Source organism: Pleurodeles waltl, chromosome 3_1, assembly GCF_031143425.1.
Source record: "Pleurodeles waltl isolate 20211129_DDA chromosome 3_1, aPleWal1.hap1.20221129, whole genome shotgun sequence".
Classification (NCBI taxonomy): Eukaryota; Metazoa; Chordata; class Amphibia; order Caudata; family Salamandridae; genus Pleurodeles; species Pleurodeles waltl.
The window spans coordinates 579,280,159-579,306,051 of NC_090440.1; the positions used below are offsets into that span (position 1 = coordinate 579,280,159).

Below are 25,893 nucleotides of genomic sequence, written 5' to 3' on the forward strand. Positions count from 1 at the left end.
ATGAAGTCGCTATTTAAAAAATACAAAATTACATTTTCGTACATCTGGCCCTATAACTCGTGGCCTAAGGTAACTATAACTCGCGTCCTCACCATGCACTGCTAATTACCCCACTAATTATGACACTCATGACAATAATATCATTGATAATATCAATGAAACATTTGCAGTAAAAATTTGGACGAAAAAACTGTGTATGTTTACCTTAGGGACGAGTTATAGTTACTTGAGTTAACTCTAACTATTACAGGTGAATTTCTATGGTTTTCTATGTTTAAAATGTGAGCCTAACTATAACATCCCTATATATATATGTAGTAAGCTATACTAAGGAGGCACATCGCCAATTATCCAACAGGGAGCATTATGAGAAATTACGGGCCAATCCTAATACTGAATATCAGGCTATTTATTGGGAGAGGTTGGATACATGGGGTACTAGTTGCCTCATTGACCAAGAAGAGTATTCTTATCTAAAAGTTGAATTTCCAAAAATCCCTTGCATTTATTTCCTACCTAAAATTCATAAAAACAAGAAAAATCCTCCTGGTCGACCCATTGTGAGTATGAACTCTTCCCTCCTAGAAAATACTTCAAGTTATTTGGATCTCTTTTTTTTGCCCCTATGTAACCGAACTACCCTCTTATCTGCGGGACACCAATGATTTTCTATCAAAAATACACAACATTCCTTGGCATTCTAGTTTTTTATTGGCCACCATGGACGTGACCTCATTATATACCTCCATCATGCATGAGTTTGGCATTCAGGCCTGTAGATACTTCTTAGGCACCCATAAGATTGAATTTCCTTAACATACTAACATGCTTTTGACCATGCTAAGATTCTGCCTCACCTATAATGTTTTCCTGTTTGATAATGAATATTATCTTCAGAAACAGGGGACAGCTATGGGAGCATCTTTTGCTCCCACATATGCCAATCTATATATGGGGTGGTGGGAAAAGGAAATAGCTTGGTCAGATTCATATAAGGACTACATGCAACGAGTTGTATTGTGGGTCAGATACATTGATGACCTTTTTCTTATGTGGGATGGTGCTGAACAGTCCCTTATAGAATATGTCAATGCACTTAACAACAGTGAGTTCAATATTCATTTAAATTTAAAATATAGTACACACACTATTGAATTCTTGGATGTTTTGCTAACTGTCCAAAATGAGACTCTGCAGTTGACTATTTTCCACAAACCAACTGCATGTAACTCTATTTTGCATGGGAATAGTGGTCATCCAAAAGCTCTGAAATGGAGCATTCCTTATAGCGAATTCCTGTGGGCCCGCTGAATTTGTTCGGATAATGAAAGCTTCAAAATCGAAATTGCCACTATGATCCAAAGATTCTTGAATAGAGGATATCCTTTAAAGATTTTAAATGATGCTCATCATAGAGTAATGAATATGTCTAGAGAAAAATTGCTCTTTAAATCGGAAGTTACAGAGGAGATTCGTCAAGGACATAGATCCCCACCAAGATTGTTTTTTTAATTCAACCAACAGCACACAGAACTTAACAATATTATTCGTAAAAACTGGCATGTTTTGCAACATGACCCATGTATTAAAGAGATCATTGGTTCACACCCTCAGATTACATATAGCAAAACTCAGTCACTAGGAGACCATCTCACTAGGAGTTTGTTTTGTTCTAAAGTCAATCGATCATGGCTATCCAAGAAAAGTTTAGGCTTCTGGAAATATGGTTGTTGCAAATCTTGCAAATTTGCTCACAACACACATTCTTATGTTACATTTGATGGCAGGCTGCATAACCTGTGAGACTGAGTATTTTGTGTACGTTATAGAATGTGGCTGCCAAAAAAAAATATGTCTGCAGCACCATTCATAAATTGAAAGTGAGATTTTTACAACATCTCAGAGCAATAAAAAAATCAGGATAGATTGTATCCATTAGCCAAACATTTCTGGGAAATCCACAATGGAGATTGCAGCTCTCTGATTTTTTATGGGATCACTGTTGATCCAAGGGGAGGGAACAGAACAGCAGAGTTGAGACAAATGGAATCAACGATGATTTTGTTACTTGGTTCTGAAACCCCGTGGGGACACAACTTAGATGCTGAACTTTATGTCCATCTGTGAGATTCTCATTCAATATATGGATTCGATTCACTTTTAGTAGATTTCCTTTACATTATGGCATAGATATGTTAAATAAGACTCCAGATCTAGGCCTGGAGTAGTATAACCAGGTTTTTTGAAAAACTCTTGTTTTTAATAGTTCATCTTTGTACATTAGGATTAGCACTTTTTAGATTAACACTGATTGCACTTTAATTAGCACTTTATAGTTATTGGCGGTCTGATGGTCTTCTTACATATATACAAAAAATCAGTTTCTTCCCCTATATATGAATGTCTATATGGGTCAATATGATGTTTTTCACATTTATGAAATGATTATTTTAGTAATGGTCACTAGATTCATTTATGAGCTAGACATGTTACAGCTGAGGTGTTTTATGTGTCATCTTCACCTATACCAATTGTGGTTGTTATTGTGACTATAGATGGACCATACTCACTCTGCAGGGATACAACTGCATCTGGAAATAATTGATTTTTAATGATTGTTAATTTGACAAATTGATTTGAGATTAATGGGGAGGTCAATCTTTTGAATATTTTAAATATTCAAAAGATCATATTTCTGTACTATTTATTTAAATATTGATATTTATTTATTTATACATAAATATTTCATATGAAATGTGTTGAAAGTATAAAATATTTAGTTTAACAATATTTATCTTGCAGATAAAAAAATATTTACGTCAAAATTGATATTCTTATATTAGGGAGGTAAACCCAGTCATTGGTAGATATATCTGATTATAATGACATGATTTTGACATTCATATATGTTTGTTTTCTAGCCGCTGTGATTTAAAGTAATAACATATCAAAATGGCAGCCACGTTTTCACAAAATATATATGGTGTTGGTGTAATCAAAGAAGGACTATATGAGTTAAATAGATGTGTGCAAAAATGTCAGCCAATGTCCAGTTGAAGGCGTTTGCCGAAACGCATTGACATTTGGCAGGGACAACGTGATTGAGACTTATGTTTGCTTTGAATTTCAGATATATAATTTTTTTCTACAATAAATAGTCGACGAACTTTATGAAAATTATTTTGGATATCCTTGCTCTGTTTGTTACAGACGATCCTTGGGACATTGTGCAGCCATTCGGTGACTGAAACACATTTCACCGTTTTTTAAAAATGTATGTATGTGTATATATATATGTATATATATATATATATATATATATATATTTTTTTTTTTTTTTAATATATATATTTTACTTGTGAGTCAACCGGCGAAAAGTCCCAACATTTTCACAAATTAGGCACTCACTCAGGTGGTCATGACGCTGCGTTTTTGCCAATGCAGTGGTCTTGCTTACATGTACAATCTGGAAAACATTTCTGCCTGTGACAATTTTTTGAGACCGATACAGATAAAGGGCCGTATTTATACTCCGTTTGCGCCGAATTTGCGTCGTTTTTTTCGACGCAAATTCGACGCTAAACTAACGCCAACTAACGCCATATTTATACTATGGCGTTCGAGGCGAATAGCGCCAAAGTTCCCGGAATGTGCGTCATTTTTTAGCGTGAACCCCTTCCTTGCGTTAATGATATGCAAGGGAGGCGTTCCCGTCTAAAAAATGACTCCCAGGCCTTTACGTGGTATTTATACTCCCGGGCAAAAGAGACGCCCAGGAGTGGGCGTGGCTAAAAACGGCGCATTTGCGCCGCTTTTTAACGCCTGGGTCAGGCATGGCGTTAAGGGACAAGTGGGCTCAAAATGAGCCCAGAGTGCCCTCCCCTACCCCCAGGGACCCCCCCTGCCACCCTTGCCCACCCCAGGAGGACACCCAAGGATGGAGGGACCCACCCCAGGGACATTCAGGTAAGTATTTGTTTATTTTTTTTTAATAATTTTTTTTGGCATAGGGGGGCCTGATTTGTGCCCCCCTACATGCCACTATGCCCAATGACCATGCCCAGGGGACATAAGTCCCCTGGGCATGGCCATTGGGCAAGGGGGCATGACTCCTATCTTTACAATGATAGGAGTCATGTTGATGGGGGATGGGCGTCGAAAATAAATGGCGCAAGTCGGGTTACGACGATTTTTTCGACGTAACCTGACTTGCCCCATTTTAAGACGCCCATGCGCCATTTTCCCCCTACGCCGGCGCTGCCTGGTGTACGTGGTTTTTCTCGCGCACACCAGGCAGCGCCGGTCTGCTTGCGCCGGCTAACGCCATTCAATAAATACGGCGCCCGCATGGCGCTTCAGAATGGCGTTAGCCGGCGCAAAACTTTTTGACGCTAAACTGCGTTAGCGCAGTTTAGCGTCAAAAAGTATAAATATGGGCCAAAGTATTTAGCACACACTGGCATGATCCTTGAGATGATGTGACATTGTCTCAAAAACAATATCTTCATGTGCAGCAGTACTCTGTACCACCAGATCCTCAGTCCTGCGATAGGTATTTGTTTTGCCCCCATACTAGTGAATCTTTACCTGGCCTGGTGGGAGGAACAGTTATTTCATGACAATAGACTGGCTCTAGATCTTGAGAATATCATTGTGCGGCTGAGGTATATTGATGACTTGGCTATATATTTGGTGCTGTTTGACGAATCTTCATGAAATTCCAAAGAAATTGTTGTGCATGAAAAGTTCTGGGGTGATTCATCAAGCGGGGGCTGAGAAAAAGGGGGGGGGGGGCAATAAAATTGTGTTTCTAATGTTAATTCCCAAAAAGATTTTTAACATGACTGCAGCCCAAACCGCTCAACAGAACTACACCAAATTTGGCAGGAATTTAGCTCTTGGTCCAAAAAGCACACATTTTGTTATTTTGTGTAAATAGGTTCAGTATTCTTTGAGGTATTAAAGTAAATCCAAATTTGTATATCAGGGTGGAACCTAAGCACAGATCTCATTGTGAGATCTGATTGGCTGTCAGTACCTCAACCAGAAAGTGATGGTAGCTATCTTGGACCAATATACATGATAGCGCCCCATTGAAGTGCATTGTAGTTAACCAATTTTAGTTATAATATAATATAAATCACTTGTTGCTAAAGTGATTTTACCCTGCCTTCTGCTGGTATTTCATGAATCATGTTTGAGAGAAAACAGTTTTCTCATGATATTCCCAGAGAGGTTATGGAAGATGCTCCAAAAGCTAAATTAAGACTATCTTTCTCAGCCACATGAGAAGGAAGTCTGAGTTTCTCAGTAAAACATGTAAAAACAAGTAAAACATGTACTTCCTACAGGAGAAGCATGTCAGTTGATTCCCCTGTGTTCAACTGCAGACTCCCAGCATGTTCTAAAGAATAGCTAGCTAACACTCTTGTTTATGACAAAAGTGTGGCACACCTAAAGCCATCTTTATTGAATCAAACTGGTAAAATGTAAATCATTTAATTTAGAAAGGAACAAAATTAAGGAGTTCATTTTGTTATAGAAATTATGGTTAATGCTGTATAAAGAAAAATGAAGAAACATTTTAAGTGAGTTCTCAAATATCTCCCACTTGTATTTCAACAGGAGCAGCCTGTCAGTTGATTCCCTTCTGCTCTACTGCAGTCTCCCAGAGTGTTCTAAAGAACAACTAGAATTATGACATTCTTACTTATGGCAAAGGTGTGGCACACCTGAAGCCATCTTAATTGAATCAAACTGGTAAAACGGAAAGCATTTAATTTAGAAAGGAAGATAATCAGCGGTTTTATTTTGTCATAGAAAATATGATTAGTGCTGTATAAAGGAGAATTGGACCAGATTTTAAATGAGTTCTCAAATATTTTTCTCTTCTATTTCATTAAAACATTCATGAAATGTGGACTGAAACATGCACTTTCAACACCAGCGACATACTGCCAGTTAACCTCTTGGTGATCAGCAGTTTACTACAGAGTTCTAATGAGCAACTCGACTGGTAACATTCTCAATTTATGCGAAATGTGTAGCACATCTCACCACCATCTTTGTGGAATGGAAATGGAAAACTGAAAGTATTTTCTACTCAGTACACTGCAGTAACTCAGGAGATTAGTGAACTTCATAACAGTTTAATTTCGAAAAGATGGTAACCTGGGAAGAAAGAGCCCAAATGTATCACAAATATCACCCAAATGTAACCCAATGACAGAAGTTTGCAAAACAGTTAGGGCCTAATTACGAGTGTGGCGGTCATCGGACTTCCACACTCCCGGTGGCTGTTGGATCGTCGCGGTCTAAGATCGCCAGCCTACCGCTATCCCCACCAGGATCTCAGATCGCGATAGGCTGACAGCGGTGCAGGTTGGAATCAGCCAGGGCGGCGCTGAAATCAGCACCGCCCTTCTGATTACAACCTGGTTCTCCGCCAGTTTCACCGCTATGAAAAGGTTGATTGAGAATAGGTGCAGGGGGTCACAAGGGTGCCCGGCACTGCTCAGGCCCATGGCATGGGCAGTGCGGAGTTTCCCCTGCCCAGTACCCTCATAATGGCATTACGAGGGTGCTGGTGCCCCTTTACGAGCCAGCAACAATGCTGCCACCACTTTCCCACTGGGTTCCACTGGTTTGCCCAGCAGGAAAGTTTTAATGGGGTTGGCGAGGAGGTAGCCAGCACGGTGGCAACCACCCTGTCTGGAGTTCGGCGGATGGGTGTTCCCATCTGCCAAACTCACAATCAAGCCTTTAATGTTTTTGTTTTTTTGCAGTTTTATGTAGCGCAGACTTGACCCAAAGTTATTGAAGTGCTTTACATGAGCATCAGTTACATTACACAAGGATAGATTCCTTTTGGGCTTGAGGCATGGGGAGCGTAAGTGATTTGCCCAGAATCAGAGGATGCCGAGCTGGCACCGAAACTCAAACCTGGTTCCCCAGTTGCAAAGCCTGCTGCTCTGGCTGTAATGCCACATTCTGTACCCTAAGTGTAACAGATAATCAAGTGATCAACTTGATACAAAATATCAAGATAGCAAATAATTTAAAAGTGCTTTGTCGCTATTTGAGAACCCAGAAAATATGTCCTAATTTTAGTTTTTTTAGAGCACTAACAATACTTTTTGTGGGAATAAGGCCCTCTCATTTTTATAATGTCTAAAGGAAATGCTTTAGATATTAGTTTTGATTACATCAAGATGACGTCAAGTGTGTCACACGTTTGTAATGCATATAGAATGTTAGTAATCTTGTTGTTCATTAGAATGCTGTGGAGAGCCAGATGTCAGGGGTACGGACTCGGACAATTGAGGGCGGGGAGAAGGGTGCAGAGGCAACAAGTTGACCATGGTGGGCAGGCGGGAGTGGCAGTGGTAGCACAACGGACTATGGAGGGCAGGAGAAAGGGGGAGCAGGGGAATAAACCAACCTTGCAGGACAGGCAAGAGAGGCTGTGGCAATATAACAGACCATCGAGGGCAGAAGAAAGTGGCATTGGCAATACAAACATACATGCCAACCGACCCGATTCAGGCAGAAGACTCCCAATGTTTTTAAGCCCAAAAGAGCTTTATTTTATCTGCCTTCTGCCTGACATCTCCTCTTCTTCAATGTAAGTCACTGGGGAAAATCAAAAATCTCCCTCTTACCAAGTTCAAAATGTTGATAAGTAATGTACATTGAATCACTGAGGGCATGAGGACATTCAGGGCAAGTAGGGGCATGGATTTGGATAAAAGAGGGCAGGAGGGAGATGGGCAGGGGGAACCACACTGACCTTTTAGAGCAGGCGTCAGGGGTTGCAGTAGCACAATACACCACACAGGGCAAGCGGGGCGGCAGTGTAGCACAACGGACCATGGAAAGCAATAGGGAGGTGACAGTGACATGCACATGGACAACAGAGAGCAGATGGGAAAGAGGCAAAGGCAGCAAGCTGACCATACCGGACATACAGGAGGGACTGTTACAGCATAACGGATCATGAAGGACAGGAGGGAGGTGATAGGGGACTGCACATGGAAAACGGAGGGCAGGGGCAAGGGGCAGGGCTGGAGCAGCAAGGTGACTATGGAGGGCAGGCGGGGTGGACAATGGAAGCACAACACACCATGGAGGGCAACAGTGTGACTATAATGGCATATACACAGACAACAGAGGGAAGGTGGGAAGGGGTCAGGGGCTGAAAGATAACCACACAGGGCAGGTGGGAGGGGCTGTGGCAGCACAGAAGGCCATGCATGCCATGCAGGAGGGTTAGTGTAAGCACAAAAGCCATGGTGGGCAAGAGGGAGGGGGCAGGGGCATTCACAAACAACCTAGGATGACAGAGGGATGGGTAGGGACACAGACAAGAGAGGGCAGGGGAAGACGCTTCAAAACAGACCACGGGGGTAGGCAGGGGAAGGATTTGCAGAAAAACAGAGAATGACCATGTTAGGCAGATGGGGGGGGCAGTGACAGCTCAACAGAACACTCAAAGTAAATAGGAGGGGCAGTGGCAGGTCCATGGAACATGGTGAGCAAACAGGAGGGAGCAGGGGCAAGCACACAGACATTGGAGGGCAGGGGGAAGGAGGGTAGAGTCGGCAAGCTGAGCACAGAGGATAAGCAGGGGGGCAATGATTGGGCATAGAATTAGGCAATGGAGGGCAGGGGGAGTGGGCAGGAACATCAAGCTAAATGGAGGGAAGTGGCAGCACATCAGACCATGCAGGGCATGGGGGATGAGTCTGGTGCATGGACTAGGCAACAGAGGCTGGGGAGGAGGTGGATGGGACAGCAAGCTAACTGTTCAGGGCAGGCAGGAAGGGCAGTGGCAGAACAACGGCCACACAGGGCTGTAATGAGGTAGCAGGGGCATGAACTTGGATGGTGGAAGTCAAGCAGGAGGGGCGGGCAGGAGCAACCAGCTTGGTTGGGGGTAGCACAATTCGAGGCCAGGCTCTGCTTCCAGCTCCTCCCAGCCTCTGTGAAAATTCTAGAAATTCACTGAAAAAATGAAAGTTTACAGGGACGTTATAGTTAGGAAATCGAACTTTAAAACACCTTAGAACTTCACTAAAAAGCAAAGGTTACAGGGGTGTTGTAGTTAAGTTCAGATATTACACACACAAAACCATAGAAATCAAGATCTAGGTGTTCTAGTTAGAACCATTTTGAAGTAACTATAACTCATGCCCTAAGGTAACTACAGTATAAGATGTGCACTTGCCATGCACTGCTAATTACCCCAGATATTACATCACTCATGGCATCTTCTATGACAGCATTGATAAGATCACTGTAACATTTGCAGTAAAATTATTGATGAGAAAACAATGCATGGCGAGGGCACAAGTTCTAGTTACATTAAGGCATGAATTATACTTACTTAAATGTAACTATAACAACTGAATTTCTATGGTTTTGTGCGTGTAAAATCTGAACCTAATATAACATCCCTGTAACCTTTGTTTTTAAGTGAATTTCTAAGGTTTGTTTTAATTCCATTTCCTAACTGTAACATCCCTATAACCTTTTGTTTTTTCAGTGAAATATATATATATATATATATATATATATATATATATATATATATATATATATATATATACATATATATATATATATATATATATATACACACACACACATATATATGTATGTATATAAATATTTATTTATAAAAAGATCATTTAGTTCCCGTTAATTAAAATGTTTTCTACATTCATTGTATTCTTAAAATTACATTTCATAGATGATTTCTTATATATTTATTTGTTAATTTTATCTTTTATGTTAATGTTTTAATGTAATTTTTTGAATTTGTTAAACAATATGTTTATTTGTGTTTTTTAAAGGATAGTAATAATTTGTATATTTATTTTAGATATATTATTTTGTATTTGAATATTTTTCATAAATTACATAATATGATATATATATATATATATATATATATATATATATATATATGCATATATATATATATATATTAATTTAAAAAACATAGGTTAAAGTAATGTTATAGTTAGGTGCAATGTTCAGTAACAACTTAACATTTAAAAAAAAAACAAAAAAAAAATCACCAATTAGAGTTTCCTCAAATAATTATAACCCGTGCCCCCACTGCCCAGTTTTCCCATCAATAATTTAATTGCAAATTTTGCAGTGCTATTATCATTGAAGTCATAGACGATGTCATGAGTAATGTAATATGTGGGGTAATTAGCAGTGCATGGCGAGGGCTTCAGTTTCAGTAACCATAGGACACGAGCTATAGTTACTTGAGATACCTCGTTTGAGGAGTGGGTACCTGTCAATGGTTTGTGACTAAAATTGTGGTTGCAAACCATTAATACATAGCATTGTGAATCTGAATTGGCAAAAGACGCTCTAAAAGCACCCTTCCAAATTGCAAATTGAAATGTATTTCTAAACCCATTTTGCGATTTGGTAACCACTTACAGAATCTCAAAATAAGTTAAGTACATTTGTATAAACCACTTAACAGTAGCAAAACCTGTCATTTAGCGTATTGCAGGCTTTACAACCACTATATGGCTCCATGAATCCAGTCCTCAGCCCCCCTTTGTTTTAACATGTAATCTGTGCCACATGAAGGGATAAAATAATAAGAAGAATAAAACAGAAGAATGAAGTGACAGTATAGCCTGTGCAGGGGAAGAAATTCGTTTTTACTCAAAGGCTGCAGGGACGTAATCTAATACTGTAATACACAAAGCAGCCTGTTTCACCTCTATGGTAGGAGACAATTAGTGCCAATTATGATATATCTATAGTAAACAGGAGAACATATCCAAATAACATATATAACACGACATACAAAAACAATTGAAAAAAACATAACTGTGAGTAACACATCAAAGCAGTCATAACCAACTGAAGCACAATAATATAATATTGCAATTATGCCACACAAAATCTCAAGAGCACAATGTAAAAATGTAGCACAAAAACACAGCAGCAGAAAAGAAGAACATAACTCATCACAAGCACAAGACAATGTTCCACAACAAGTATGAACACACATATTATTTTTACTGCCTCTAGAAATCTGTTTCCATAAACTGGGGGCAAAACGTGTTTCAAACCTGCCAACTTCAACAAAAATCCCATTGTGAGGAGGGGGAGGGCCTGGAGTGCTGAAAAGCACCTAAGAGGCACTTTTGCTCCAGCTCCAACCCCCCTCCTCTGAAAGGAACAGCTTGCCAAGGCTGTTGCTGATGTCCTGGGGTGTTTTCAGACCTATAAATGGACATCAGCAGTTAAAAGCCTCCAAAATGACATGGAAACCACCATTTACAGTGGTTCTCGGCTAGTTTTCCCTGCCACTGTGTGATATTGGCTCCTCCCCGGGTGACAGTGTGAAGTTAGCCAATATTGTGTGTCACACTGTGGCACTGTGTGAGTTTGTAGGTCTGCAGTGTTTCCACTGCCATAGCTTACTATCACTGGCATGAAAAGGCGCCAGTCTAAAATGGTTTGTGGTCTGGCCCAGTGTCTGACTAATTGTTGATGGGAGCAGTCTTTGACGCATGTACATTTATAATTGATCGGAGATTTTGTGCACGTAGTGCTTCGATAACAGAGTCATGCCTCATGGCAGGTTTCCTTCTGTATGTAAGAAGGACAGATATTTTTGCTGACAGGGCTCTTAGCTGATCACATGAACTACAGAGTTAGAAACTTCATTACACATACAATCCGCTTATAAATATATATTTGCTCAAACTGAGCGTACCCCTGATTACATTTTGAAAACGTACCTCTCTCTTACCTTTATTTCCTTACCTGTGATTTTTGTTTAATTGTGTACTTTCATTTAATCAGTTCTATATAAGCTTGGGCTGATTAAGTATATTGATTATTTATTTATCAATAGCTTGCAAGAGTCAAAGCCAGGAAGCTCAGGAATACCTAGATGAACTTAAACTTGCTGTGGCTTGGAACAGAGTGGACATTGCAAAAAGTGAAATTTTCAATGGAGACGTAGAATGGAAAGTAAGTCAAGTACTTCTCTTTACGATGACATCAATTTCTTAGAATCCTTGATAAGTGACAAAAAGCAACATTCTTTATAGTAGTATGTTCAATTATTATTAATGTTACTTTTTTGACCTCCTTACATACATCTCGTCACCTGCCCGGTTAAAGGGAAATAAGGGATGCAGTTTTGACCTACCTCTCGTCGCTATTAAAAAAGATATATGTTCACATGCACTATCTAGAGGCAGCTTTAAACGCTGCAGTCGTATCTCTTTGAAGAGGATTTGCAGGCATGTGTGTCCCTGGAAGTATGTGGTGGGAAGGGTTACACTCTACTAATAGACACATCATGAATAAATGCCTGAAAAACATTTGTTTGGATGCAAGTAAATTAACTTACTCTGAAAAGCCCCAGCAATTAATTATCAGGACATATTGTAGTGTTTGGTGGAGCAGGAGAACCAATATAAGTCAGTGGGCCTCCCAATTGCCACACCGGATCTTTCCCCACCACATTCAGAGGTGGGCTCACGGCCAGGTTTCTTACGGCAGACCCATCAGTCTCCTCCGAACATTAAGCCGGTGGTGCACAAGCTAATGAATGTTGGAAAGCCTGCTCTATTTAATCCAGAGCTTCTGAAGTTTATTTTTTGTGCCTGGGTGTAGAAATCACAGCAGAAGTGGCCCTCACACAGGAGTAAACTCTACCCTGCCTCCTGCTTTTGGGGGTGTTTCTGTGAAACAAAAAGAAAAGTTGAGCCGGCCATCTTGACAAACCTGGAATTGCAATTTTTATGAAACTGCTCCTGCTGTGTCAGGAAAGTAACTCATCACAAAAGGCCTATCAAAGTGGTAGGCTGTGCATAATAGGGCAGGTGTGATGCTGTAGGGTGGGCAGAGACACTTCCTTTGTTGCACAGCAGTTTGTCAGCTTGCCCACTACTTTAGAGTATATTCCTTGGACCACAATACACAATACATTGCAATTGGGTCACCCATACGAGATCAGGCCCCACCATTTCATTAGGTTCCTTGGAATCATGTTTGGCAATGAATTAACTGGTGAATATTATACATATGCATTTGTCAAAATAAGACAACTATTTATGCTCACATGTAATCTGACATGATATTTTGACCTCAAGAACTGACAATCTTTGACCAGACCTCTGATGTTCTAAAAAATCAGCGATTACAAATCAAATATGAGACTCCCTACGAAATCGGTTAGCAAGTAAGCATTGGTACAAAACAAGAGAACTAGGTTAAAATTTACCAAATGTTCCACACGCGATGTTTAGGTCTTAAGCGCAGCTGTCTGTAGGACTTAATGGTTCCAGTACTTTAATATATACGTGGAAAACTGGGGATTTACTGTACCACATTATTTCCTTCTAGAGGTAGGGGAAAGAAAGAGGACCCCTCTTTAGATAGCAAGGCTGGCTAGTTCAGGGAAAACTCTTTAACATTGGTGGCAATGAAGAGGCTCAGTAATTAATATGATGAATTTACAGAGAACAAATTATCTTCCTGGTTGATTGGACTGAGCTGAACATTAGGGTGATACCCTTTCAGAGTCCTTGTTATACAGCATGGGAATAGGGAAGGCAGATAGTCGTTTCTGGTAAATTGAATGATTAAAGATCATGGAGAATGGAGAACATCACTGTAAGATTTTGCAGCTGCTGTGTTTTTCTACAATAGTTGACCCTTAAGGCAAAGAGGATAGCACACATAACAGTAGTCCTGTTTACCTATACTTCAGTAATGCTCAATCCTTTTTGTCTATTTTTACGAACTAGATGTTTTATTACTTCAAGATCTCTAGAAAATCATTCTTTCGTACTAAAATAGGTATAGAGGTAATAGAGTGGGAAGTCGTTTTTCCCAGTGTTTACAGGAAGGTCAACAAAGTACTTGCATAAACACATCACAATAACATATAAAAAAACATATTGTAAAAAGAGTGCTGGAAAGTTCAAAAAAGTTATGAACAACTTCTTTAAGGGTAGTTAATCAACCGGATGTGGCGGGGCCCATCTGTTATTATTAGTCCAAACCGCTTCCATTGTGGGTCCCAAGTTAAAGGTCAGTTTTCAGGCATTTCCTGGAGCTCCAGCTCATAGTATGATTCAGGGCATCCCTGAGTCCTAAATTCCCAGGGGCTTCCTCCTAAGTTTGAAACTTCATTGAATGTCTATTGTCTGACTGTAGATTCCTCGTTGGCATACACTGGTACCCTTGTTTCGGCATGTTCTCTGGGCCTTTACTCCAGCAGGTCTATATATGGTACTGAGTAGTTTCAATATAATTCCTAATGGGACAGAGGCCAAAGGAGAGCTTTCAAGGCTGGATTTCCATGGTCATTTTACAATGATTGGGGCATATTCTTAGCACCTTGTTCTGCAGTCTTTGCAGTATGTAAAGTGAACTTGTCAGGAAGCTCAGTGTAAATAAGATCATGAAAAAAGGTGCTTATAATCAGAGCTCCGTTTACATCCAGAAAGTGATCAGTTTGCAGAAGCAGGAGAACTTTCTTGAGAATGAGCAGCAATAGATTGATGCCATTGCTAAATTGTTTTATTTTGGAGTGCAGAATAATGATCCGTATCTTATTAAAACCTCAGGCCTTTTGCTACTAATTTTAGGGCATACCCCAGAATGTGGACCAGCCACATGAGAGCAACTTGAGATCTAGCTCTTCTTATGCAAGGGTTTTGGGCAGATGGAGGAGGATAAACGAATTCCTAAAAATTGTTTAATGTTATTAATTTAACACAAATCTTTCAATCATGAAAAAAATTGATATGCAGCTCATTAAAACTTGTGGTATTGTAGTTTTTCATATGTGCTGTAAGGGATTAGACTTTATATTTGGAATTCTATGTAGGCAGGTAAACATACTAAAGTGGCATGGGGAACCCATAATTTTGTATGTTTGTAATTTGTAAAGGAAATGAATACTAATTTTAATTTTCATTGACTACAGCCATGTGATCTGGAGGAGGTACTGATGGATGCTCTGGTGAATGATAAACCTGAATTTGTCAAGCTATTCATTGATAATGGTGCAAACATGTATGACTTTCTAACATATGGCCGACTGCAAGATCTATACAGCTCCGTGTCTCAGAAGTCACTCCTCTATGAGCTCTTATTAAAGAAACACGAAGAGCATAAACCAACCATAGGTGGTCTCTGTAACCAGCACAAGGACTCTACAGGTGTTCAGCCAGTCTTCACTCTTTATGAAGTATCACGAGTTCTTAAGGATTTTCTCCACGATGCCTGCAAAGGTTTTTATCATGAAATTAAGCCAGGAGGCAAGCAGAGACATGTAAGTCATATAGGTTATTTTGTCTCTTTTCCTGTCACATTTATGACTGTAAATTGCTATGTTAGATGATAATAGTGTTTATATCCCCCTCAATAACGGGTTGAGCAACTGCCATTGTGAAGTTAGAGCGAGTGCCTTTAATGGATATCATATTCTGGATCAATTGTATATTATATTTCCATTAGGAACTGTTTATTCTAATCCAGTTGTTCATTTCTTTATAAACGTGTATGCTGTGACCACAATACGAAGATGATATTCTCCAGTTTACAGTCAAATTGTAAATTAAAATAAAGATCCATGCTTGTACATATAGAAAATTAAAAAGATTGGACACAATAAAAGGAAAGGTTTGAACATATTGACACTGTAATAGGACAGTGTTGTAAAACTTAAAATATGTGTTAAAACATAGAAGTCCTATGTGTCATAAATGAAAACATTAGCTCTATGTTACACCTGCAGATAACAATAAGGGTCCAATTTAGAGTTGGATGTAATGGAAAAATCTCTGTTGTCCTCTGAACTTATTACTATAGCGTGCTAAATTTCTTGTGGGTTGATCAAAGGGTTCAGACGTAATAAGATTGCGGAGAAGGGAGGGGGGCCCACTACAGGCAGCTTTTCCTAAATACCAAGAGAATTGTCACAGGGTACTTTCTGGAGGAAGTACACAAAATGCTCTGAGCCAAAGTACAGCATATATTGAATCCAAAGAGTGCTTGTAGAATATCAGGAATTATGCACAGAATAATAACACATGAATGGAATTCATGTTCTCTGGGGCAAAAAACACATAACAGGACAATGCAACACTCAAAGTAGTATCACACACTGACGTAGGTGTAAGGAGCATGTTATAATACACGAGGACACCTTATGTGCATAGCAATAAACCGATTACTCTTTACTCAGTGCCAAAGGCTTCACCCAAAAACATTTAAGAGAATTCAATGTTGCACTTAATAATCGAATCAGACAAACTCCTACACAGACATCATGATATAATAACATGCGCATGGTGCAAGAGTGCCTGCGTTGTGGGGATGATTTGTCTCCTTTTTCTATATGTGCTGCAGAATGAAGGCCTTTGCCCCTGAATGACCAGACCCGGAGAGATGCATACCAGGGCCAAGTAAGTTGCCCCCCTTGCATCACCTGAGGATCACATATGGGAAAGACTGGGATATGTCACAAGGAAAGCATGCTGCACAGAAGAAAAGAAGGCACCCAAATGAAAGGATGGTGCAGGGAGTCAGTGGGACTGGCTCCATAACCAGGTTGGGGGTCTTTGAGGCCAGAAGACCAGAGGAAAGTGCTGCTGGTGGCAAGGGCTCGCCACCAGGAGTGAAATGACATCAAGATGTTCCAAAACGAACCACGGGGGCTCAAGTTATGGCTGACAGAAGGTCTGCAACCTTTGACCTTTCTGGAGCGATCAGCATGTGGCTCCACTACTGCTCTGTGCCCCTGGGTTGGGTCAGGGCCTGGGGGCTGACCCCAAGAAAAAGAGGAGTGCACCTTGTTGCAGAAGGAGGGACCTCAGTCCTCATCCTGGGGCCAGACACAACCAGCCCACTGGTCAAAATGTGGGGGCACCGTCAGACACCTCCACCTCAATTCTGAAGGTGCTCTTGTGCCCATCCCAGGGTTCTGAGCATCCAAAGCAAACCAGGGAGTGAAGATGTGGGCAGGGCTACATCCCCAAAGCAAAGCCAGGGAGCACTGTTGCGCTCCCTGTGAAGATGGAAGAGGGGCCCCAGACCCATGCTGGGGCCCTGCAAAGAAGATAAGCTGGGGGACCCCGCAAAGGTGGCTGCTGGCAGTGGGGGGGAGTGGTGGTTGAAGTAAAGCTGGGGAGCACCGTCACTCTCCCCGAGAAGGTCCTGAAAAAGGATGGGGCCCAGGACCCATCCCTGGGCCCCTGGAGCAGCGAGAAGGATGGGGGGGGTTGCCACTGCACACCCCTGTGTGGCCCGCCTCCCCCCGCTCCCAGTGCCTGTGTCCCATGGGAGCGGTGCCACTGCACATGTTTGGCCACAGAAGCAGGCAGACTGAACTGAGGCTGGAGGCTGGAGGAGCCAGCGCATGCAGCCAGATGGGGGCTCCCCGAGCTGCTCCCAATGAGGCAGCACCCCGTGGGGTGTTCAGGTGGGACCGGACACCTCAGGAGAAAGCAGAATGTAGCACGAGTCCGCATGAAAAGGACAATAAAAATAAAAGCAAAGTAGCTGTCCCCAGCTCACCAGGAGTGCCGCTAATTAAGTATGCCTACTCCAGAGGGAGCGCCCCATAATGCCTTGCGAGGCACAACATTTTTACCCCTTTCCCAGGTTGTGGTGGACCCAGGATAATGGGGTCGTTGCCAACAGAAAGCCAATGGATTGGGGGAGCTGCAGGAGCAGTGTAGCCTCCCTCCAACAGAAAATTTGGTGTCCCCACCCTAGGTTGGATGGGACTTGAAAATGGTAATCCTCCAAGGGTTCCAACATGCTTTTAACCAATTCCCAGCTGGAACTTTTGTTTCAGGGTGACAGAACCATGCCCTTTAGGGGTGAAGATCATGCCTGCAATCATTGTGGCCTGGATGGTGATAACAATAGGATTGATATAATGGTGAGAACCCTCTAGGGGTGAATGGCTGTAATTATAGATGACTATGGTTCAAATGATAGCACGTTATGCTAAATGTGTTTTATACTGTAAAGATACTCTCTAGTGGAGAAATATAGTATTACACTCGGGTTAACAACCAAGTGATGTTCTTTAGGGACTGTGTCAACTGTGCATCATTTTTATGTTGAATAATCAATGTGGATTATGATGAACCTTGACCCACACCCTTCAGAGGTGTGGGTAGACTGCTAGATCATGCTAAAAGTAATCCTAGCAAGGCCAACCACTCCAGCCTGCTTAGGCACGTTCCTTGTTGTACTTTTTTGCCAGAATCCGGTGCTCCCAAGTTACAGTCAAATATTGCATTGGACTACAAGTGAATGTTCTGCCATGTAGGTTGTTGGTTTAGGAGAGGTAATAATGATTATGCAATGTCATCCATCATGTGTATATATGTAAATTGTTGCATAGTATTGAGGAGTAGTGTGTGTGTAATAAATGTACTTTACTTTATCAGTCATTTATTGAATGTTATTCCTGTATGCTCGTGTATAGTGATTACTAGCCCACACCACCTCCTTTGTGTAAGCCTTGGACTGCTCTGCAACGCTACACTATGAGAGTCAAGCGCTACCATGAGGTGTTTGGTTCCCATTGAAGGTTGAGTGCAGATCCATTACTTGTGCAGGCCACACAACTAATGACCCACCCTCCAACACTTCGGGTTCCATGGGTGTTACGGGGGAACACACCAAGCAACACCCATGGAATGCCCTGTTCAAGCAGTGTTATGCGTGAAAGGGATCCATATATACAAGGCCATGAAAAGCCACTCAAGTTGCCTTTGTGTAGCCTTGTAAATGTGGGCTGGCCCACTATGCTACCGGAGCATACTTTTTTCTAAGACTCCAGTGGCGCAGTGTGCCGCTAGGGCCTCGTCAATGAGGCCCATACTCTTTCGTTCACATTTCGTCTCTACCTTCCCCAAGTGACAGAAGGGGTGTGTGTTGAGTTGAGAGATAGGTTTAAGGTAATATTTGCAATTTTGTTTATGCATTTGATTTGTATAGTGCTAGGTTGATAATTAGAGCTTTCTAAAGGCAGCAGCTTATATTTTCATGACTCTTTTCCCTTCACTGTAATAGCTCTTGCCAAATGTCAACAATGTGAATGTTTCGTCAGTGTGAGTTCATTACCGAGGCGCAGGAGAGAGCACTGTCCTTTGTGGTACTCTGTCCTCTATAATGAGGGGTGGGGGTATTTGTTTCCTGAGTTATCCGCAAGTCAGAAAATGTTTCCCGGAAAAGACCTGCATTGCTTTTTTAAAGTAAATAATGCCCCTTGAACCATTTGTAAGTGAGTCACCCATACATTATAAAGTCTTCAACTCAGTGATGTTTGCACAGTCCCATAGTATGCTTCCCACAGGAGGACCACTGCATACCTCATTCAAAGGCCACGCTCAATCTGAGGTATTTATGCTGCTCTCGCTGGACAGAAGCAATATATTTTTCTATTTTCCTGCCCACATCAGTGCTGACAGGGAAACAGAATACAAGTCTGCTCCCAGTTCGCAGGATCATTTTTGGAGCTCCCACCTGCTAGGAGCAGACTTTGGGGGTTATTCTAACTTTGGAGGAGGTGGTAATCCGTCCCAAAAGTGACGGAAAAGTGACGGATTTACCACCAGCCGTATTACGAGTCCATTATATCCTATGGAACTCGTAATACGGCTGGTGGTATATCCGTCACTTTACCGTCACTTTTGGGACGGATTAACACTCCTCCAAAGTTAGAATAACCCCCTTTGTGTTTGCTCCCGTTTGGCAGGAGATTTAAAAATACTCCCTCCAGGTGGGAGTAAACGCAAGATTCCCTGCCCGCGTGTGTGTAGGAAGGGAAACTGCTGTGTCCAAGGGGTGGGCTCCCCAGGACACAGTAAGTGAGCCAGCCGGGGGGAATGAGGTCCCTGGGACCATATAAGGATTAGGGAGGGGGTCGTGCCATTTAAATGTAAACAGCAGCCCTGGGGTTAGGGTCTCCAGAGCCTTTTAAAAGGCTCTGGGAGGGGCAGCCCTTGTCTTAAAATAAACTTCAGGCCCTGGGGCATGGTGTCCCAGGGGAAAAAAAAACTGTCCTGAAGAGGGGACCTGCGTGCCCCCCTCTACTTAAAATATACTTCGTGTCCCCAAGGGATGGAGTCCTCGGCCAGAAATGGTCTAGGGTAGTGAACCCCCTCCCCTTAAAACATACTCTGGGTCCCTCGGGATGGGTTCTCTGAGGCTGAAAATGCACCCCCCTTAAAAAAGACGTGTTTTCCCCGTTTCACCTGTCCCTAGTCCACCCCAGGTGATTTTTAATAAGAAACGCAGAAGCCAGCACTTCTTTCGGGTTTCTTTTTTTTACTTTTGCCACAGATTCTTGGATCCTCCAGGAATATTCAGCAAAATTAACAACAAACAAAAAAAATGTAACTCTAGGAATATTCAGCAACATTAAAAAAAAGAACATTTTTAGCCTGAGGCAAGGTCCCTTTGGGGCCCACCGCCAGGCCTAGGGGATCAGGGTGCATACCTACCGGCCCCTTGATGTCTTTCTTTTACATTATTTAGGACTAAAGATGGGATCCTGAGTCTTAAGATGGCTGTCACCACTTGGTGGTTGAGGTGGTGGCAGCCAAGTAGATCTCAGTTTGAGATCTGTCTGCTCCACGGATCCTCCTTGGCATGAAATGTACAATTATGTGTAACCTTCAGTTCTCCAAAATTACTGAATAGATTTCCACCAAAGCACAAAAAAGCACTCTTCCTGAACCAAGATGATATTTCTACTTTTGGAGTTCTACTCTTTTCTGGAAGTAGGATTTCCTCAGAGGGGCAAGGCTGCAGGCTGTAGCCAAAGAGGGTTTGATGTTGTCAGATCTTGAATGCTACTGGACCCACTGAAACAGATTTACTGCAGTGGAGAAGGATATAGCGGGAGCTGTGATGAAATCAGGCCCACCGGCGCTGCACTCTCAGTGGATTGACTGGAGGGTTGGCCATGAACCTTGACAGTTCTTGAGGCAAGAACGTTAACAAAACGTTTCTAGCCAACTGATCCTTGGAGTTTACTTCTTTGTCCTGAGAAGATCGGGTGTAGGTCCAGCCCTTAGGGTTCAGTGCTCCTCATGCTCTCAATAGCAGGGGCTGTCCTTTGGTCTTCCACAGGTCCAGTATTGTTCTGAAGAGGGTGTCCAGGGGTGTCACATTTATGCCTGGCACAAGCCTGTGTGGGGGTTGAATTGTGGCCCCTTCCTATCTAATAAGGATAAGGTTACCAGAGGTAACACGTCCTAATTTCGCAGAGGTTTCTGTGTACCCCATTATAAACAATTCCACTGTTCCCCATTCTATCTACAACTTAGATGGCAGAACCTTTCCTCCAATGTGCAGAGCTCCTGTGCCCGTTCAAGAGGTCTGGCCAGAGGAATGAGCAACCGCTTTTCTGTGGTCACTTAAAACTGATTTTCACCGTATTTCTCATCAGGCATCTGCACAGGAAGCCAAATCACTGGATTGCTGACAAAACCGTCTTTAAGAAAAGAAGGCAAGCAAGAAATTGTAATTTCCCCAATTTCCCATCATCCATCTGCACACCACCTAACACCAATGCACTTCTTCCCCCTCCCCGCACCTACTTATTGACAGCAGCAGCGTGCCAACCGTGTGCAAAAAGCAGCCTGTCTATCCCCATTTGTGCCTGTACTGCATCCGGTGGCAGGAACCCTGGTCCCCCCTTAACTACTGGGGCCCTGTCATGCACTTCCATGCTCTCAACCTTGGCCGCAGCTAACTGCTCTGGTGCCACACATCACCATGCAACATGAGGGAGCCAGCTCCCACACCAACACCACCCAGCACCCCATTCACTTACACAAACCAGCCACCTGCTCACACTCACATAGACCAACAACCATCCATGCCACAGTCAAATGCCCGCTTCTCAACACCCACTTGCTCATGAACATGCTAAGAGATGTGGGAACTGCTGCATGACCATGCTCTGTATCTGCTCTATTTCACAGAAATATGGATAAACACAACCTCTGCACCACACATTACTACAAACATCTTGGTGGCCAAAAGATCTCAAGGCAAGTATGCCAGCAAAAGCCCAGAGACATAGTTGCCATCATATTCAAAGACACTTTCAGCTGTGCCACCTACACCCACACCCTCACATGGAATACATCATGTTCAAGATATACATCACAGCCAACTTATCAGTTGGTGGAACCCTCAAATACAGCCTATTAGGACCCTGCTCCAGTTTTGTCAGCAACTTCATGCTACCCCCTTATCAACAAATACAGCACCTTCATCCTCCGTGGAGACCTTAACTTTCATCTAGAAGACCCCACTGACCCAAACGCTATAACTTGGCCTCACCCAGTTTGTTACTGAACCCTTCTAGACCAATTGACACCTATTGGACCTGACTTTCTCCTCAATAAGCAACAGCACAGTTGACAAGCCAGCAACTATAAAAGTGACCTTGCACACTCATGTCAGATTCAGTATTGCTATCCCACACCACCACAGACGTATCCCCACCAGACCCCCCTGCTGCAGCTGGAAAAGCATCACAGAAAAGGGTTGAGCTTCTGTCCTATCTTCTCACCACCCTAAGCACACCAGCAACGTGCTGAGAGTCATCAACAACCTCAACACCTGCATAACTGTATGCACCAACACCCTGGCTCCTCTCAAACACAACCCAACAGGCTGGCCTCAGGCCAGTTGATATTCAGAGGAATTCAGCCTGATGAAATGCCACTGCAAGCAGCTGGGGCACAAATAAACGTCAAGACACCAGAGATCTAGACATCTTTAAATCCACCCTAGCATGCTAACACCAACAGATACTGGATATTGAGCACACAGCTCTTGTAGACTACACCAATGCCGGCACAATAGCAGCAAGGAAACCTTCAACATCATCAAAATCTTCACTGTGCCTCCTGCCATGTTCAGCAAAATCATCCCCTTGCACGACCTTTGAAACAAGCTAACTGAAATCTCCGCCATACACTGCAACGTCGACCCTCAACTGGACCCCTTCACTGTCTTAACTCAACTTCCCATTACAGCCGAAGGATCAGCCCTGATGTCGAAGCCTGCCTTGACCACCATTGACACTGTCGCTATCATGAAGACAGTTCACTCTGAGACCACAGCTGACCCTTGCCTCCACCACGCCTTCACCAAAGGACTCATACCGATAAATAAAGCACTAACACCCATCATCAGTGCCTCCATCAAATCAGCCACATTCCCAGAGAAATGGAAACATGCCATGGTCATGCTCCTGCTCAAGAAACCTTCCACTAACCAACTCTCACTCTTTTAATACAAACCAATCTCCCTCCTACCATACCCAGCCAAGGTCTCATAGAAACTAATCAACCAACTCCTGAATGACAACCTGAGCAACCATCAGTTCCTCAAAGCCATACAGTCTGGATTCAGGCTCAACCACAGTACAGAACCAGCAGTCATCACTGCCACAGACGAAATATGCATGAACCTTGACAGAGGAGGCATAGCAGCCCTCATTGGCCTGAAGCTCTCTGCAGCTTTTGACAAAGTCTCAAACCCCATCCTCATCAGGCACATGCACAAGACTGTCATCCAAGGACCAGTTCTCCGCTGGAACTGCTTGTTAACTGATGGACCACAAGCTGTCAGCCTTGCACCTTATTCCTCAGAAACCTGCAAACTCAGCTGCGGAGGTTCATTGCTCAATCCAACCCTCTTCAAAGCAAACAAGATCTGCCTAGCCAATAACAACTACACACACGTCATCAGCATCCTTAGCAGCATGCAAAATATGCTTTCCCTCTCAAACAAGACTTCCAAAACAGGAAACAAGTTCACTGCCTGCATGACCAAAGTTGCTAACTGAATGAAAGCCATCTGTCTCAAGCTCAGCCCTGATAAGACAGAAGTAGTGATCATCAGCAAGAACACCTTGCCATGGGCTTCCAATTAGTGGCTGGTCAAACTCAGACCAACACACAGAACCCACTCCAGGAACCTAAAAATCATAATTGACAGCAAACTGGACATGACATCACAAGTCAACTCTGACACTGCATCCTGCTTCCGCACCCTGAAGCTGCTAAAGAACATCTTCAAATGGCTCCCAAGCAACACCTGAAAAACCTTCACTCATGACTTAGTCACTTGCAAGTTGCACTACAGGAACAACATCTTTGCCGGGATCACTAGCAACTCAACAGAAGACTACAAATCATCCAGCTCTCAGCAGCCAGATGTATTCCAACCCTCCACACAGAACTCATATCACACCACACTTGAGGGAGCTCCACTGGATCCCAAAACAGAAAGGTGCTTATTTCAAACTCCTCACACACAAATTCCAGGAACTATATAACTTATGCCCCACCTACCAGAATAGTCTCATCTCCTTCCCCTAACTACCAAGACACTTCTCAGTACTCCTTCTTGCACACCTTCCACACATATACAAAACCAAATCAGGAGGACAGGCATTCTCTTACATCACTCCTAAAGTGTGGAATGCCCCCCCCAACAATCAGAGTCTAATCAATTCTTGTATTCCACAAGAAGCTAAACATCTGGCTTTGCAACTAACCAACCAACCCTAGGCAGGGTGAGGCACAAACATTTGCTTAGTGCCAGAATACCATGTAATAGTGCACTTTACAGATAGACATAATGTAACATAGCATAAAATGCCAAAGGGCTTCCAAAGGCTTTTAGGTAGGCAAAACATACATTTTTAAAAGTACTGTTTTGAAAATATTTAGTACAAATCCAAGTTTACCAATAGATTGGATTTCCAAGAACGGTTTTAAAAAGTCCAAGAATTACCTTTTTAATGGTTCTTAGGTGGAGATAATATTATTTGATTTCACTATTAACTCCAATGCATTCCTATGGAGAAGTTAACCTGCTACATTGAAAGTACTTTTCAGGCACCGAATCTGTAAGGGCACATTTTACATTAAACTTTTGTTAGAAATTGGGTTACTGGTTGAGGGGGTGCAACCCTACTCAAGCAGCAACCACAATGCTGCTCAGGGTGAAATCACAAGCAAACCTCAAATTAACCTGTTCTGAATCATCTGGTAGGTTGGCATAGAGCAGTCAGGCTTAACTTAATGGCAAAGTGTGAAGTATTTATGCAGCACTTCAAACAGTAATAAAATGAAACCACAATACAAGGAGAATCCCACACCATACAGTAATTTTAAACCGAACTCAACATTTTTTCCTATATTAACACCAGGCATTAAAGTGGACTTATTTTATGAGATGGTCATAAGTGACTTGGAGCAATTACAATATATGAAACCATCTCAGAAATGTGAAAATTTAACTGTGATAGAACAGAAAGCCCTACAACATCTTGTTGAAAATGACAACATCATTATCAAACCTGCTGACAAGGAAGGCAATATTGTGATATTAAATCATAGAGATTATGTAACAGAAGCAATGAGACAACTAAAGGATGAGGGTAGCTATGAGTAATTACGTAACAATCCTACTAATCAAATACAACAGTTCGTTCCGAATAAATTAGAGAAATGGCATAATGAATCATTGATTAATGAAGAAGAATTCAAATATTTGCGACCTAATCATCCGATATTGCCTACAATATAATTTCTTCCAAAGATTCACAAAACCTTAAAAAGCCTCCTGCAAGGCAAATTATTTCAGGGTGTGGATCATTGTTTGAAAATATAATGAAATATGTTGATTATTATATTGCTCTGTTGGTCTCTTACCTTAGTTCTTATATTAAAGACACAGGAGATTTCCTGAGGACCATAGAGGGTATTGAATGGCACACAAACTATAGCTTAGTGACTGTGGATTCAGTATTGTTATACACATCAATCA

The 25,893-nt window shown here is 42.1% G+C and overlaps 1 protein-coding gene across 1 annotated transcript in view; it reads left to right on the forward strand.

Annotated features, from left to right (window-relative positions):
- TRPM5 (transient receptor potential cation channel subfamily M member 5) overlaps positions 1-25,893 on the forward strand; it is a 462,539-nt gene that overhangs the window by 110,557 nt on the left and 326,089 nt on the right. Inside the window, exons 8-9 of the mRNA XM_069221458.1 lie at positions 11,900-12,018; positions 14,993-15,340. Coding sequence (XP_069077559.1) covers positions 11,900-12,018; positions 14,993-15,340 — 467 coding nt within the window. The remainder of the gene's footprint in view (positions 1-11,899; positions 12,019-14,992; positions 15,341-25,893) is intronic.